This window comes from Leptosomus discolor, chromosome 8 (assembly GCF_034619465.1).
Source record: "Leptosomus discolor isolate bLepDis1 chromosome 8, bLepDis1.hap2, whole genome shotgun sequence".
In the NCBI taxonomy this organism is placed as follows: Eukaryota; Metazoa; Chordata; class Aves; order Leptosomiformes; family Leptosomidae; genus Leptosomus; species Leptosomus discolor.
Genome location: NC_141398.1, coordinates 2,089,863 through 2,103,086, shown reverse-complemented (window position 1 = coordinate 2,103,086; position 13,224 = coordinate 2,089,863). Strand labels below are relative to the sequence as shown.

Here is a 13,224-nt window from a genome sequence, read left to right as displayed (position 1 = left end):
GGTTTAGTAGTTCTCCCCCCTCCAAACCCTAAAACCCTTTCGGGAAATGGTCTCACCAGCGCAGTGAAGATAACAATAAATATTTTGTTTCCAAATCTTATGCAGTCTCCAGATAGACACCTGAAAAGCAATTTTGCAAACCGTGATCAAAAAATGATGAACTGGAAATATCTTTTGAGGATGTCAAAGGTAATTTTGCTGTTCTGGTTCTGCTTTGCCTTGCTTACAGTGTAACACACTGGAAAGATTAACCTCAGTCACATCCTAGAAAAATCACAAGGTCAATGTTTCATAACCGTAATTTAAAAGAAAATAACATGCTTCCTTGTTTCTTACCCTTAAAGGAAAACACATTTCAAGTTTTTCATAGCGATCATGAAAAGTAGACTTTTTTTCAAATGCCAGACAAGATTATCACTTCATCAGAGGATTCCAAAAGCTACAGCTTAAGGGAAAGGACCATTTTAAACAAATGAGGAAAAAAATCTCGTCCATTTCCGAACACAGAAAGGAAAGGCTGCGACCTCAGCTTTCATAATATTTAAAAGAATCCTAAATGGCCAACCGGGGACTCTTGTGGCAAAGATGTTGTAAAACCCACGCTGCAACACGGTAGTGATCCCCTTGCTGTTTGAGGCCAGCTCCCCCGAGTTAAATCTTCCCCATCATCTTAAAAGCTAATGGGACAGAGTGCTTGCAAAAAGCTTCTCCCTTCAGGGGAGAGGAGAGAGAGTGAGCTACCAGTTAACAGAGAGCAGCCAGTTATAAATCGTAGGAATAAACCCCACTGCCTTCTGTTCAGGTGGGAGAACTTAATGTGCGTGGGAGAAATTACATCTCCAGATGCCAATAATCACAACACGTGAACTCAAAACCACCACAGAGCTCTTGCCATGCTGAACAGGACAGCAGGGAGTGGCTATCGTCGGCTTTCGCTCAGAACAGACAGGTAAATCACACAGCTTGGCGGTGGTTTTGTTATTTTCATTAGCGACTTGCAAGACGGAATGAAGACCCTCCTTGCTAAAGCTGAGAACACCACGGAGCTGCGAGGGACAGCAGCTGCTCCTCCTGTTGGGCTGACTGCAACGACCCAGAGACGGGAGCTGAAGACCGTGGTGGCGTTCAGCAAGGAGCACAAAGCCGCCCCGCACGCGGATAACCGCCAGCACCCGCACAGGGCCCAGACCAGCCACCCAAGCACCAGCTTTGAGGAAAGGTGCCTCGACAGGTCACGCTGGGTAAACTCGGTGTCGCTGAAGTTACGCTGTGAATAAACCCCACAATAAAACCGCGGCCTGTCATCGTGCCAGAGGTGCGCACGGCGCTCTTGCTGTTGAGGCTCCCAAGCAGCGCGCGGGCGTGACAGCACGGGGTGCTGCCCTGATGCGGGGGGACACACACCTACCCTGGCCCCACAAGCAAACAAAGCCACCAAACACATGAGGCCCGAGCGAAGGAACCGGGTTGGAGCTTACACCAAACTGCAGGAAAGCAGGGGGACGGGTGGGTGGGTGGGTGGAAGGCTGTCGCCAAGGTGAAGGCGCTGGCCCCTTGTGCCCCCCGCCTTCGCGTCACGGTGAAGACTCGACTCTGGGAGAGATGTCCCAAGGCAGGACGAGGGGCTCCTGCGGCAGCTGGGGTTCTGAGGGGGGCTTGAGGGGCGGCCGAGGGGGGCCTGAGGGGACGACCGAGGGGGGGGTGTCTGAGCGGGGGCCAAGGGAGCCTGAAGGGGGGGTCTGAGGGGCGGCCGAGGGGGCCTGAAGGGGGAGGTCTGAGGGGCGGCCGAGACGGTCTGAGGGGGGGTCTGAGGGGGGGTCTGAGGGGCCGTGAGGACGCGCCCCTGCCAGAGACGAGGACGCCCGCGCACCCTCGCGCACCCTCGCGCACCCTCCCGCTCCCTCCCGCTCCCTCCCTCAGCGGCTGCGCGGGGCGCCTCCCGCCCGGCCGCGCGCCTCCCGCCTTGGCCGCGAGCAACCCCCACAAGCCCCTCCCCTTCGCGGCCTCCTCGGTCGAGAGACAAGACCCCCTTCTTGGAAAGGCATTTCGGCCCGCCAATGAGAAGCCGAGGACGAGGTGGGCGGGCGCAGGGGAGGGGGGGGGGCGATGATAGGCTTCTTGCGGCGGGGCCGGCGGTCGGAGTGCGCGCGCGCGCGGGGGTGCGGGGCCGTGGCTGAGGGCAGGGTCGTGCCGGGGCCGTGAGGGACATGGCGGGCGCCAGCGAGGCCGGGAACAAGCCGTGGCAGGGCCGGTACTACCGGCTGGAGGAGGTGCAGAAGCACAACAACAGCCAGAGCACCTGGATCATCCTGCACCACCGCATCTACGATGTCACCAAGTTTCTGGACGAGGTAGGGGTGCCCCGGGGGGGGGGGGGGGGGGGGGGGGGGGGGGGGGTCGCGGCCGCGCTGCCGGGCGGGAGGAGGGTGAGGCCCAGCGGGGTGTCGCCCTCCGCCTGTCGCGACAGCGCTCTGGGGAAGCAGCCGCATGGCGGCCCGCGGGCCTTGGTTGTAGAGGCGGCGGGGACGGCCGGGGCGGGCTGCGGGTGGCCCGCTGGGGCAGCGGCCGCCCCGCGGGCAGGAGAAACCCGGGGGCGCCGGGCCCCGCTCGCCTGTAATCCGGTACCGGGAGCTGCTCTCCGGCTTTCTGCCGCTGTCGACACCGGCGTTCCCCGAGGGCTGTTGTGCCTGCGCTCTGGCCGGGTACGGGCGTGCTGCGAGACGGCGAAAGTTCAGGCTCCGCCGGCTGCCTTCGGGGGTGGCGGGTTTGGTTTTGTTTTGTTTTGTTTTTCCCAGTTTAACGCTCGATGTTTGTGACAATTCAAGCCTCAGTCGTTCTGCAGCCCCGTCTTGATTTTTTTTATGGTTGTAAACCCTTGAAATGCAACGTATAACTCGAGCGTGTTGCAAGTAAGAGACCGAGAAGCGTTTTTCCAGTGTTCACACAGTATTTCCTTCTGGAGCTGTGTGCCAGCACAAATCGTTTGGCTTTTTAGCAAGGCGAGTTGTGAACCTGATTTACTGACCCTTCCTTGGTGATTTTTCACCTAGCCCTGTCCCTGGTCCGGTTCATCCTTTAGTTATGGAAAAGTTTTCTTGGTTATGCAGGCAAGTGCTGTTTAATTTACAGAAGCCCTGCTGCTGTGTTCTGGAGTACGGTAAATGCTTCGCAGTGAACTGGGGATTACGTTAGCTGCTTCCACAGCTTTGTTGGTCAAACGTGGGTTTACTCCTTGCAGTTCCTTGCGAGGGTAGAAAAGCTTAAAAGATCTGAAGAATTAAATGTAAGCTGCTCCACTAAATGCAGTAGCGCTGAAGAGGATGTGCTGCTAAAGCAGCACCTCGTTCGTCCTTTTCTCAAGTAGTAAGTAAGTAGAACTACTAGTTTACTAGGGGGTGAAGGACTGGGAATGGAAGCTGACTTCCCCAGTCCCCCTTCATAATTTGACAAGCAGTCTTCCCAGCCAGTGCATTAACCTGGGGAAATATTTTCTTATTGCTTATGAAGTTGAAAACTTTACACTGCTTCAGTGCTGACGACACCCTGGATGCTCTCGGGCCCAGTAGGCGAAATTATGCTGCTGCCTTTTGCCCCCATGCGTAAAAGGTGTGTTTCCTCTGTCCGGCTCTTGTCTCTTCATAAAGCTTGTAGGTGTTTGGTGAAACTCGTTTGGGTTTTGGGAGCCGTCAGCCTCTGTGAACACTGGATTGAAGTTGGGTAGTGAGTGGAGGGGGGGGGCGGTGATGTACGTGTGTGGGGAGCGGTGAGACTGACAAGGAGTGGAGGCATCGCACAGTGTGAGCGTTTTAGCTTGGCTTCCTGAGGACAAGGCTTAAAAAAAGATTGAAACACAGATGAAGTGCTGGGGGAGGAGAGGATTGTGTGCTTTGACACCTTATCCTAGGGGTTACTGAAGGTGATGATTTCAGCAACTGCTTTTTTTTTTAATAAATGGCAGATCTTAGGGAAGTTTTATAACTTGAATATATATCTCTGAATTGTCTTTAATTACCAAAGCATATCCTCAAGGAGAGATTATGTGGTGAGAGTCCTCTTGTGGGCACTTGATTGGCTTCAGTAAGCTGGGCAGAGAAGCGAACAAGCACAGGAACATCTCTTCCCAAGAGAAATTCCTTGTTCTGGAAACAATCTGTAATATGATGTATTTAATATTCATCTAAGACAGATTTTTTGGGGGTTACTTCAATTGTTAGTGGTCACAAAATTTATCAAAAATATTAATGGCCAATGAAAATGAATTTTTCATACGGGGTGAACTTTTGCTCTCATAGCGCTGTTTCTAACCGGAATGGACAGCTCCCACAAAATGTAGTCTGGAATGCTGATCAAATACACTGCAGAAAAAAACAAGCACTTTTACTCTGTCAGAATGAAAATTTTCTCTCCACTATGTGGCGATAAGTTTTGTGTTCATCCCGTGTGGTGATACTGTGGAGGAGTAGCATGAGAGCTTCCATGTTCAAGGTGATGAAGCGCTTGCGTCGAAAGGTACTGGCACGATTGGAAGTCTGGCAATGTACCATGTGGATTTTTGTGGCAGAACCTTGCAGTGTGAGGATTAAACCCAGGGTTAGCACTTCCTTCAGCTCTGCTGAAGCTCGCAGGAGGATTTGAAGATGCTCTGAATAAGAACACTTCTTACTGCAAGCTGTAATTGTCAGTAAGGGGGGGAAGAGGGGACCCAGCTACCGGGCCTTTCTGCATCTAAAACCCTAATGATGGTTTTCAAGAATTCACTGTCATAAAGAGATCTCTGCTAGGATTTTACATGAGTACAGGGTTTCTGTCCTGTAACTTAAAACAGGTGATGGAAACAATTTGGAGGACTCTTCAGACTACATGGAAGTGCCCTTAAAACAAACAAGTGTTAGTCTGTTGGTCTTGCACAGTGAAGCTGAGGTTCTTGGGGGTCTTTCTGGCTCTGTTGCTGCCCCTTTCTGCTTCTCATCCCTTGCAGTGCAGAAATAAAAAGTTAAATTTGTAAGACTGCCTCTAGACCTTTGCTGATCTCCCCACAAGTTAAATTGAACCCTAGATTTGATTTCCCCAGAAGGGGGGGGGGGGGGGGGGGGGGGGGGGGCAGGAATTGTGAATTAAGATGGTTATACTTTAATAGAGCCGTGACCTATGACCCTAAGAAAGTTGCATGGCTGTAGCGAGGGGGGGGGAAGAGGTGAGAGGCGTTCGGGATGAAGTAATCAGCCCTCTGACCCAGAGGAGAGCACAGAGTTTAACTGGTTATTTGCTTTATCTAAAACTTTCTACTGTGCTGCAGTGAGGGATTGGTCTATGCTGTGTCCTAGTGCCGGCTTTGGGCAGGCTGCTGTTGCATGTGTAACACGGATATCGATGTTGTTATACTGGGAGTGTCCTAGGAATAATCTAGGCTAGCTTAATTTACCAGCACAAGCTTCTTTGTTTCCCTTAAACCACAATTTCACCTGCAAAACCCCTTCAGTTCCTTGTATCAGCAGAATTTTGGTTTGAGAGCCATCTGTATGATCTTGTGGGCTTCCAGTGCCAGGGTCTATGCAGAGGCTCTTCATTACAGTAGGAATTCTGGGAGCAAGCACACCATCCAGAAGCGTGCCCAAAGGCCCTGGGTAAACAAACCTGGAGAATCACGGGAAATGCTCAGCTTTTGGTGAGAAAGTCACTTCTTGCCCTTTGAGCCGTTACAGTCGCTCCCTTTTAGGGGCAGTAAAACCTTGACATCGACTGCCTGTATTACGGGCTGGTTGTGTGCAGAGGGTTTGCATCTTCGAGCAGAAGTGCCCTCCAACAGAGAGGTGTTGTTTAGCTTCAGAGTACTTTGTGTAGTAGGTTACTGGTGATATCTGTGAGATGCCTTAAGTTAGGAACTTTGTGTGTGATTCTCTCTACCTCAGTCCTGCTGATCTGAGGAGAAAATACTGTCAGTTGTCCAGCTGTGGTAGCAGAGGTCAGGGTGAGTTTGTCCCTAGAGCTGATGTGCCACAGTCGCTGTGGTGACACTAATGTTGTGGGTTTGTAGGCAGAGGGCTCAGTTACTAATTAGACCAAAACCTAATTGTACAGAGAAAAGCTGGAGCGCCTCAGTGAAGCTGCCCAAATAGCTACACAAGCAAATTGGGAACAAATTGGTGTGTGGTCTTAGTGTAATCAGGAGCCTGCGGGAGGTTGGTTAAAGTGCTCTGTGGAACAGTTCGAAGGTGCCTGCAGTTACACTGGGGGGGTATCCACTTGTTTGGTGAATTTGGGGGGCAGCTAGTGTAAACCATGTGCTCTTGGCAACTTGCTGGTGTAACGGGTGTTTTATCTGCTGGTGTGAGCAGGGTTTGGGCTCCTTGCAGTGCATGAGGGTACATGCTGCTGGTGCTTCACGGGTCACGTAACTTTGGGGCCTTTTGCTGCTTCTCCAAGTTGTGTTTGTTAAACGGGTTTTCCAAGGAGTTTCGCCGCCGTTTCTGCTGAAGCTGCTACATATATTCTTCTGTTTTGGGGAACAGATTCTTTAGCATGGTACTAAATCCAAAACAAAATGCTGAAGCCCACGTTGCTGAAGGAGTTCTTTGAAAACTGAGTTGTGGCAATAGCTGGGAGAGCCTGTGAGATCCAAGTTCAGCTTCTGAAGTGCACTGCATGTTTCAAGGCACTGAACTTGAGCGATCCCTCAACTTTTGTCCAGTCCTTTCCCTGAGTCCTTATCAGAATGCACTCAAGGGCAGGATTTTGGTGACCATGCCATATTTGCGCGTCTGCTTGCATAATCTTTACTCTGCATGCACTTGTTTAACCTTTTTTGGCTTGGCTATGGTGCCTAATCTCTCTATCAGTATCTTAATCTCGGTTTTGCTTAGTCATGGTAGGGATCCCTTACCCTTCTAGCTGTGGTATCTTGGCTCTTTGGAAAGTGTTGGGTTGGTTTGTTTCATTTTTTCTAAAAAAAAAAAAAAAAAAGCAACTTTCTTAATATGTTAAAATAAATGTCTGCCTTTAATGCAAAGATTTGAGTTTTGGGGTTCTGGTACTGCTGGAAGCTGGTAGTAGCAGTGTCTTCCTGCTCTGTGTGAACAGGTCTCGTTCCAGTGGGAAGAGAAGGATCGATAGGAGATAGGATAGCCCTTCTGTTCAGCTGCACTCCAGGCAAGATGACCTGAAATCATAGAAATTTAACCTGTTTTCATCATTTTAGATCCCGTAGTCAGAAGCATTAAAAATGGAATTGAGGCTCTAAAGCCTTATTTCCTCTGTCACTGGTAAAGCGTTAGAACTTATTTCATGGTCGCCTTAATCCAAGGCAGCACTAATAAAGTGTTTTCAACTTGCTTAATAATTCCCAATGTTTAGGTAGTAGTTTCCTACTTAGAAATGGAGTGGTGAATCTTTCTGGCCTGTTACTTATGAATGAGTAACTTGAAGCTGAGAAAATTCACTGAACCAGAAAATGGGAGATGCCATGCAGTACATAAGGACAGAGTTATTTGGTGGATTTTAAACGTGGCACTGCATGCAATCCCAAAAGTGCATCCTGGAGAAGGATAAAAGTCAATGGAGAGAAGAGATTTAGGTTAAGGGAATGGTGATGGTTTCAGGCACTGGGAGGGGACTTCTCTACATCTCAAAGGTTTTTATCAGCAAGGTGGTTTTGGGGTTCCATGGTCTGCTAGAACCAAATTCTATTCTGGTGTCTTGTACGTGCTTTCAGTTGTGCTTAAGCAGTTCCAAAGTAGCTGTCTTGCCAGATAATCATACAATAATTTCTTTTGGAAAGGACCCTTGAAGCTTTATCTGGTCCAACCCCCAGCTCAAATTAGGATTAACTTGAAGGTCGGGTTCCTTGGTGCTTTGTGGAGGCAACCCCAAAGGGCGAAGGCTCTGCACGTTCCCTCGCCAACTCGTTTCAGTGCTCATCTTGTGAATAGCTTTTTATTGTATCTGCTGGGAATGTTCTTGCTGCAACTTAAACCTTTTGGCTTCTATCCCTTTGGTGTATAAAGCATTGTTTGGCTAAAAATACGAATTTCCCGCAGAAGTGGGAACACAGAATGTAACTTTAGGTAATAGCTGGACTCTGAAAGGACTGACTGATTCCCAGTTGCTGGAGGTAATGCCTCTTACTGCTCTGGCACTGATGGAGCAGAGACTTGGCTTCCTTGGTGCTTGCTTCAGAGAGTAGGTAAAGCTCTCTAGTTATTCAGAGAGGCTTATGTTTGCTCGAAGAAGTCTAGCAGCTGATGTTGCCAGGACAATTTTATTTTTAGAGATGTGGAAATAAAGAATTTCCAATTATTTTTTTTTATGATCTGGAATGGTTTTCAGTAACAAATTCAAACTCATTAAAAATTTCAGCACCCAGGTGGTGAAGAGGTCCTCAGGGAGCAAGCTGGAGGAGATGCTACTGAGAACTTTGAAGATGTTGGTCATTCCACAGATGCAAGGACACTGTCAGAAAGCTTTATTGTTGGGGAACTTCATCCGGTGAGTATGTGAGAGTACCAGTACTTGCTGTTTACTGCAGTGGGTCTGTGTCTAGTTATTTCTCTGGCAATTTATTTAAAAACGAAGGAGAGGTTTGGTTGGATGCCAGCCCTGCAGGTGTTTGTGGGTGGACCTGGGCTGCAGATAGGTTCCCCCAATGTGAAGGCGTTTGATTAGTGTAGCATAAGGATGGTCACAGCTGAAAGTTTGCTGCTTTGAGCTATTTTATAGCTTAGCTCCTGAATAAACTGAATATGGAGTCATGCCCTTTCTGGTGTACCCTGTCAGCTTTATGACGACACCGCTGAAGGTGATATGTCAGGATGTCTAGAGCTTTTCTTATGTCAGTATGCAGAGGGATCGCTGTAAATATATCTATGTGCACATCCCAGGCTTCCATCTGGATCTAAAAGTACAATCCTGGCTCTTTGCATGTGTGTGTAGAAAATGGCTACTGTAAGCATCGTGCTTCTAGTTTGATGCTGTCTTCCCCCTCTCTGGCTCCCCCCAGCTTGTGCTGTAGCAGTGTTCCCTACTTGCAGCTCTCAGGGCTGTTTGTGAGGCCTTCCCACTGGATCAGCTGTCACGCCCTCTCTTCCACCTCTCCTTACTGTTTCCTCTGCTTTTAACAAGCACCTTGCTGCTGCCTCGAGGCTTTATTTCGAGCTACAGAGCTGCTGCCTTGCCTTCCTTCAGAGAGGCCTTCTGTAGGCCCTCCTGCATCTCGCTACTGGAAACCACTTGTTAGAGGCTCAGGCTGCGCGTGTGCCCGTCTGCAGTGCCCTGCTGCCCTCCCTGCCTCTCCTGCCGGCGCTCTGTCTGCTGTGTCTTGCATTCCGGGTGAATATCGTGTGTTTCACAGTGAGGTTCCTGATCTTGTCTCTATCTTGGGTCCTCATGATAAATATTAATAGCGCAGCTTCTCCTGACACGCCGTAATTCGGCCCTGCGCACCTGTAGCCTCGCGGGCTCGTCACCTGTCTGAGGTGGCAGTGGGTGCCAGTAAAGCCAGTCTGGCTCTTCCTAGTTTGCCCAGTGTCTGCTTTCGTTGGGTATGAAACAACCAGTGTGGTAGTTCAGCGTACAAACGCAGCGCTGTCGAGGTTATGTCCTGTTGGGCGTTTTTGTCACTATCTCAAGTCACAAATGTAACTGTTTCAAGTAAGACTTCATGAGTTTATGAAAGATCTGTGGAATTTGGGACCTTTGCGCTGGATGTTGGGCCAAAACTAGTTAGGGGACTTGCTCGGTAATAGGAGCAGACTAACTAGGCGGAGGTAAACTAATGGGATTGTAACTGGGGTCTAAGCTAAGGTGGTGGGTGCTGTTCAGAGACAAAGGAAACGCAAAAACATGGGCAGCAGAAATAATGAAATACGTTAGACTCGGATTTCACTTCTTTGTTGTGTACTGGGAAGTATTATTTAAGGAAGTGATCGTGTTTATGGTAGCTCAAAATCAAACACTGGCATCTGCTCTTTTGCAGGTCTGTTTCCTAGCTAAAAATAGGTACACGTTAACAGAATAAATGGCAAACTGAATTTAGTGATAAATGGTGGTTTTTTGAATGCTTTGGTTTTTTTGTCTAAATGTTTCTTACTTCTCTTCCTGCAGGATGATAGAGGGAAGCTTCAGAAACCAACAGTAAGTGTGTTTCTTGAAATGCTGTGGTGTTTCTTTTAAGCATTAGGGACAGTGTCTGTCTGTAGATGTTACACCCCCAGAGGCAAAAATAATTCAGCTTGATTTAAGTGCAGTGTTGCAGGTCATAAATCTCTTAAACCTGTTGATGTGGCTTCAAATTACTCTTCCTGTTAGCTGTTCTTTTCTTTAATTTGTCTGATTTTGAACCAAGAGGTTACAAAGTGTGATGGCATTACACTACAGCAAGAAAAAAAAATCAGTTTATAGACAGAAGGATTAAGCTAATAACTGTTTGTGGGGAGAAAATGTGGTGCTTAACAATATATTGGTAACACTAGAGCATGTGGAGCGTTTGATTTCTGTATTATAGATCTGCTAATTTGCAATTGTGCAGCCTTTTCACGGTGAAAATACTGTTTGCTTCCTGACTCTTTCCGTAGACTTGTCCTGACAATGCAGTATTGCACTTATATTCTAATTCTTTTTTTTCTATCTTTACTAGAATAAAGTTGTGTTGGCACTTAACTATCAAACTCATAAAATTCAGCTGTCCTTTAAAGGAGCAAGTGCATCAGGGACTAATTTGTGCAGTTGTTGCTGCTGCATGTATGGAGCATGTTTGCTCAGGGCTGCCTTAACAGTAGGGCAGGGCGCTTGGGAAATAGTTGAGGATTGTTTTTAAATGAAGTGTAGTAGAAATAGGATCCTGCTCTTGCTGTTTGAGAGGTTACTCTTAAGAAACAATCACTTTTGTGAGTTCTTCCAATTGATATGAATAAGGAAAGCAAGTAAAGAAAAAAATACATTTGCACACTAAAATGTTTGCTGTAGCAGTTGTTAATGTTGTTATGAAGGACTGGAACTAGGGTGCTAACAAAAATAAGAAGCTGAGCGGTGACTGGAGTTCAGAGCTGCTTCCCACCAAGAATAACATCTGCTCTTCAGATTTCTCTTGAAATTCGGGGCAGTTTACACTTAAGCAACCGAGAAGCAGACTGCCCGGTGCAAGTGGTTGTGTACCAGCCCTCGGTTAAACTCACCGGAACTTTAACTAAACTGAAGCACTTAGAATATTCGTTTGGCCACAGCATGGTCTGTTGGGAGTTAAGATTTACCCAAATGACTCTTCACTGCGCTCCTGTGTGGCTCCTTCCCATTTGGCTCAGTGCCGGTCGTGGTTACCTACGCTACGTGTGTGTTCCACCGCTCCAGGGGGAGGCTGGAGCGCTCCTCTCCAGCGGGACGCGTGGGTGTCGCTGATAAGCCAGTTCCGCTGGGCCTGGCCCTCTGGGAGGGTGACGTGCCGGGTTGGGCCCTGTGCCCTGGCTCTCCAGGAGCTGTCAGAGGGCCTCCTGCTTCCTGAGCTCCTTCTCGTCCTTGCAGTAGGTGTAAAGCACCCACATGTTCGTGTCCAGCGTCTTCGTGATTAAAACCAGGTTTTGATGTGCCGGGCTGTATTTCTCTTACTGTCTTGGTGTGGAGGGAACTGGTCCTGGCTGTGGCAAGTGTGTTGTAGAAGGAGTTAGTCAGCCTTGATAGCGTGGGCACGGGCTGTCTGTGGTGTTTGGCTTTGGGATTAGTCTGTGTGGAGATGTTCATGAAACCACTACAGACGTAATCACTGAGTCTTACTCGTTTACGTGTGGTGTTTGTCACATCTAAACCGATCACGGTCTGGGCGCTCGCAGAAGCAGCCTGTCTGAACCTGCGAGAGGACGTTGGGAATCTTACGCTCTTTAAGTGTATTGCAAATATTCTGATAGTGAAGCAGTTCATTTTTGACTGATGGATCTCATAGCACTAAATTAAGTCCACTTTTAATGCATGGATCTTCTCAATGCACGTAGGGCCATGTGCAATTAGCACTATTCAAATTAATAAGTCTTCCTACAGATTGTGCACATGTACCCAGCTGGGGTTTGATCTTGTGGTGCTGCTTTTTCTATGGGAACCGAGCAAGAAGTCCAAATCAATATCACAAACAACTATTAATAATCTGCCCGATTCTTACACGATCTGAAACACACTGAAAACCTGGGTTGAATAAGCCTTGTGGATGTAAATTAGTGGCCTTTTTTACGTAGGTAAAATATAAGAAATATTTATGTATTAATTCAGAGTCTTTTCAATTCAATTTTAGGCAAGTGAGGGATCTTTGTCTTTGAGGCAACTAAAACTTGTCAGATGTAACCTGAGGTTGAGGTTAGCTTCGTGGAAAACTTGCAGCAAAATTCCATGTGATGGTATTTTTTTAATCACTTTCGATGCAGTGTTGCCAGCTGGCTTCTAATACGACAGTGTTACAGGGATTCTGGGAATTTCCAAATGCAAAGCCCTGAGTGAGTTTTAAATCAGTTGAGTTTTGAGAAATTGAGGGGCTAGTTAAGGTGGAGAGGGGTGTCTGCCTGATGTAAATATCTCTTTATGCTTTGCTTTCCAGGAAACCCTTATTACCACTGTTCAGTCTAATTCCAGGTATGGTATAACACCTGATGTGAAACTTTAAGTTCCTCACGATTATGTTTCTGAAGCGTGGAAAGCTGAATAGGTTCTGTCTGCCGGGAGCTTAGATGGCAGAGGGTGGTGCATGAAAATGGCTGTGCTGTGTGGAGCACCACTACAAGCATGGTGGCTCACCAGCTGGATTTTCTTTTCCTCACGTTGATACCTGTTGATACCTCTCAAATGGTTTGTGTGGCACAAGCCTTCCTTTCTGGAGGCTGTTGGATGAGGAGGAGACATGGTGCCACGGCTGAGTTTTTCACAGACGTGGACACCTCACTCTTAAAATTTGGTACAGCTGTAGAATTGAAGGGAAATGAGAGGATTGTGTCTGTAAGAGGGAAAACCTCTCAGAGCTGGGAGTGGGGGAGGACCACTTTGGAACACCACTAAACCAAACTTTCTAAAGTTCTTCTTTCTAAAGCTACTTAAATGGCTTTGAATAAATGATATTCTCGGCAGCGTGCCTTGACCTCGAATGTGCCTTGAGTCTTGCTCCTCTCTAGTGAGCAAACCTCTTGTGAGCTCTGGTAGAGCCTTAACCACCACTAAAAAGAGCTTTTTTACTCGGCTAGAGCATTCCTTGCCAGCCCAGGT

The 13,224-nt window shown here is 48.0% G+C and overlaps 1 protein-coding gene across 3 annotated transcripts in view; it reads left to right on the top strand.

Annotated features, from left to right (window-relative positions):
- Positions 1 to 2,167: 2,167 nt before the first annotated feature.
- The window catches only part of CYB5A (cytochrome b5 type A), a 34,036-nt gene continuing 22,979 nt past the window's right edge, over positions 2,168 to 13,224 (top strand). For 2 of the 3 annotated variants that reach the window (XM_086468903.1, XM_086468902.1), the window contains exons 1-3: positions 2,168 to 2,351; positions 8,353 to 8,481; positions 10,096 to 10,125. In XM_086468903.1, the coding sequence (XP_086325029.1) occupies positions 2,208 to 2,351; positions 8,353 to 8,481; positions 10,096 to 10,125 (303 nt within the window). In that variant the 5' untranslated portion in view covers positions 2,168 to 2,207. Of the gene's footprint in view, positions 2,352 to 8,352; positions 8,482 to 10,095; positions 10,126 to 12,565; positions 12,601 to 13,224 lie in introns of all 3 variants that reach the window. The other variant, XM_086468901.1, reaches the window with a different exon arrangement.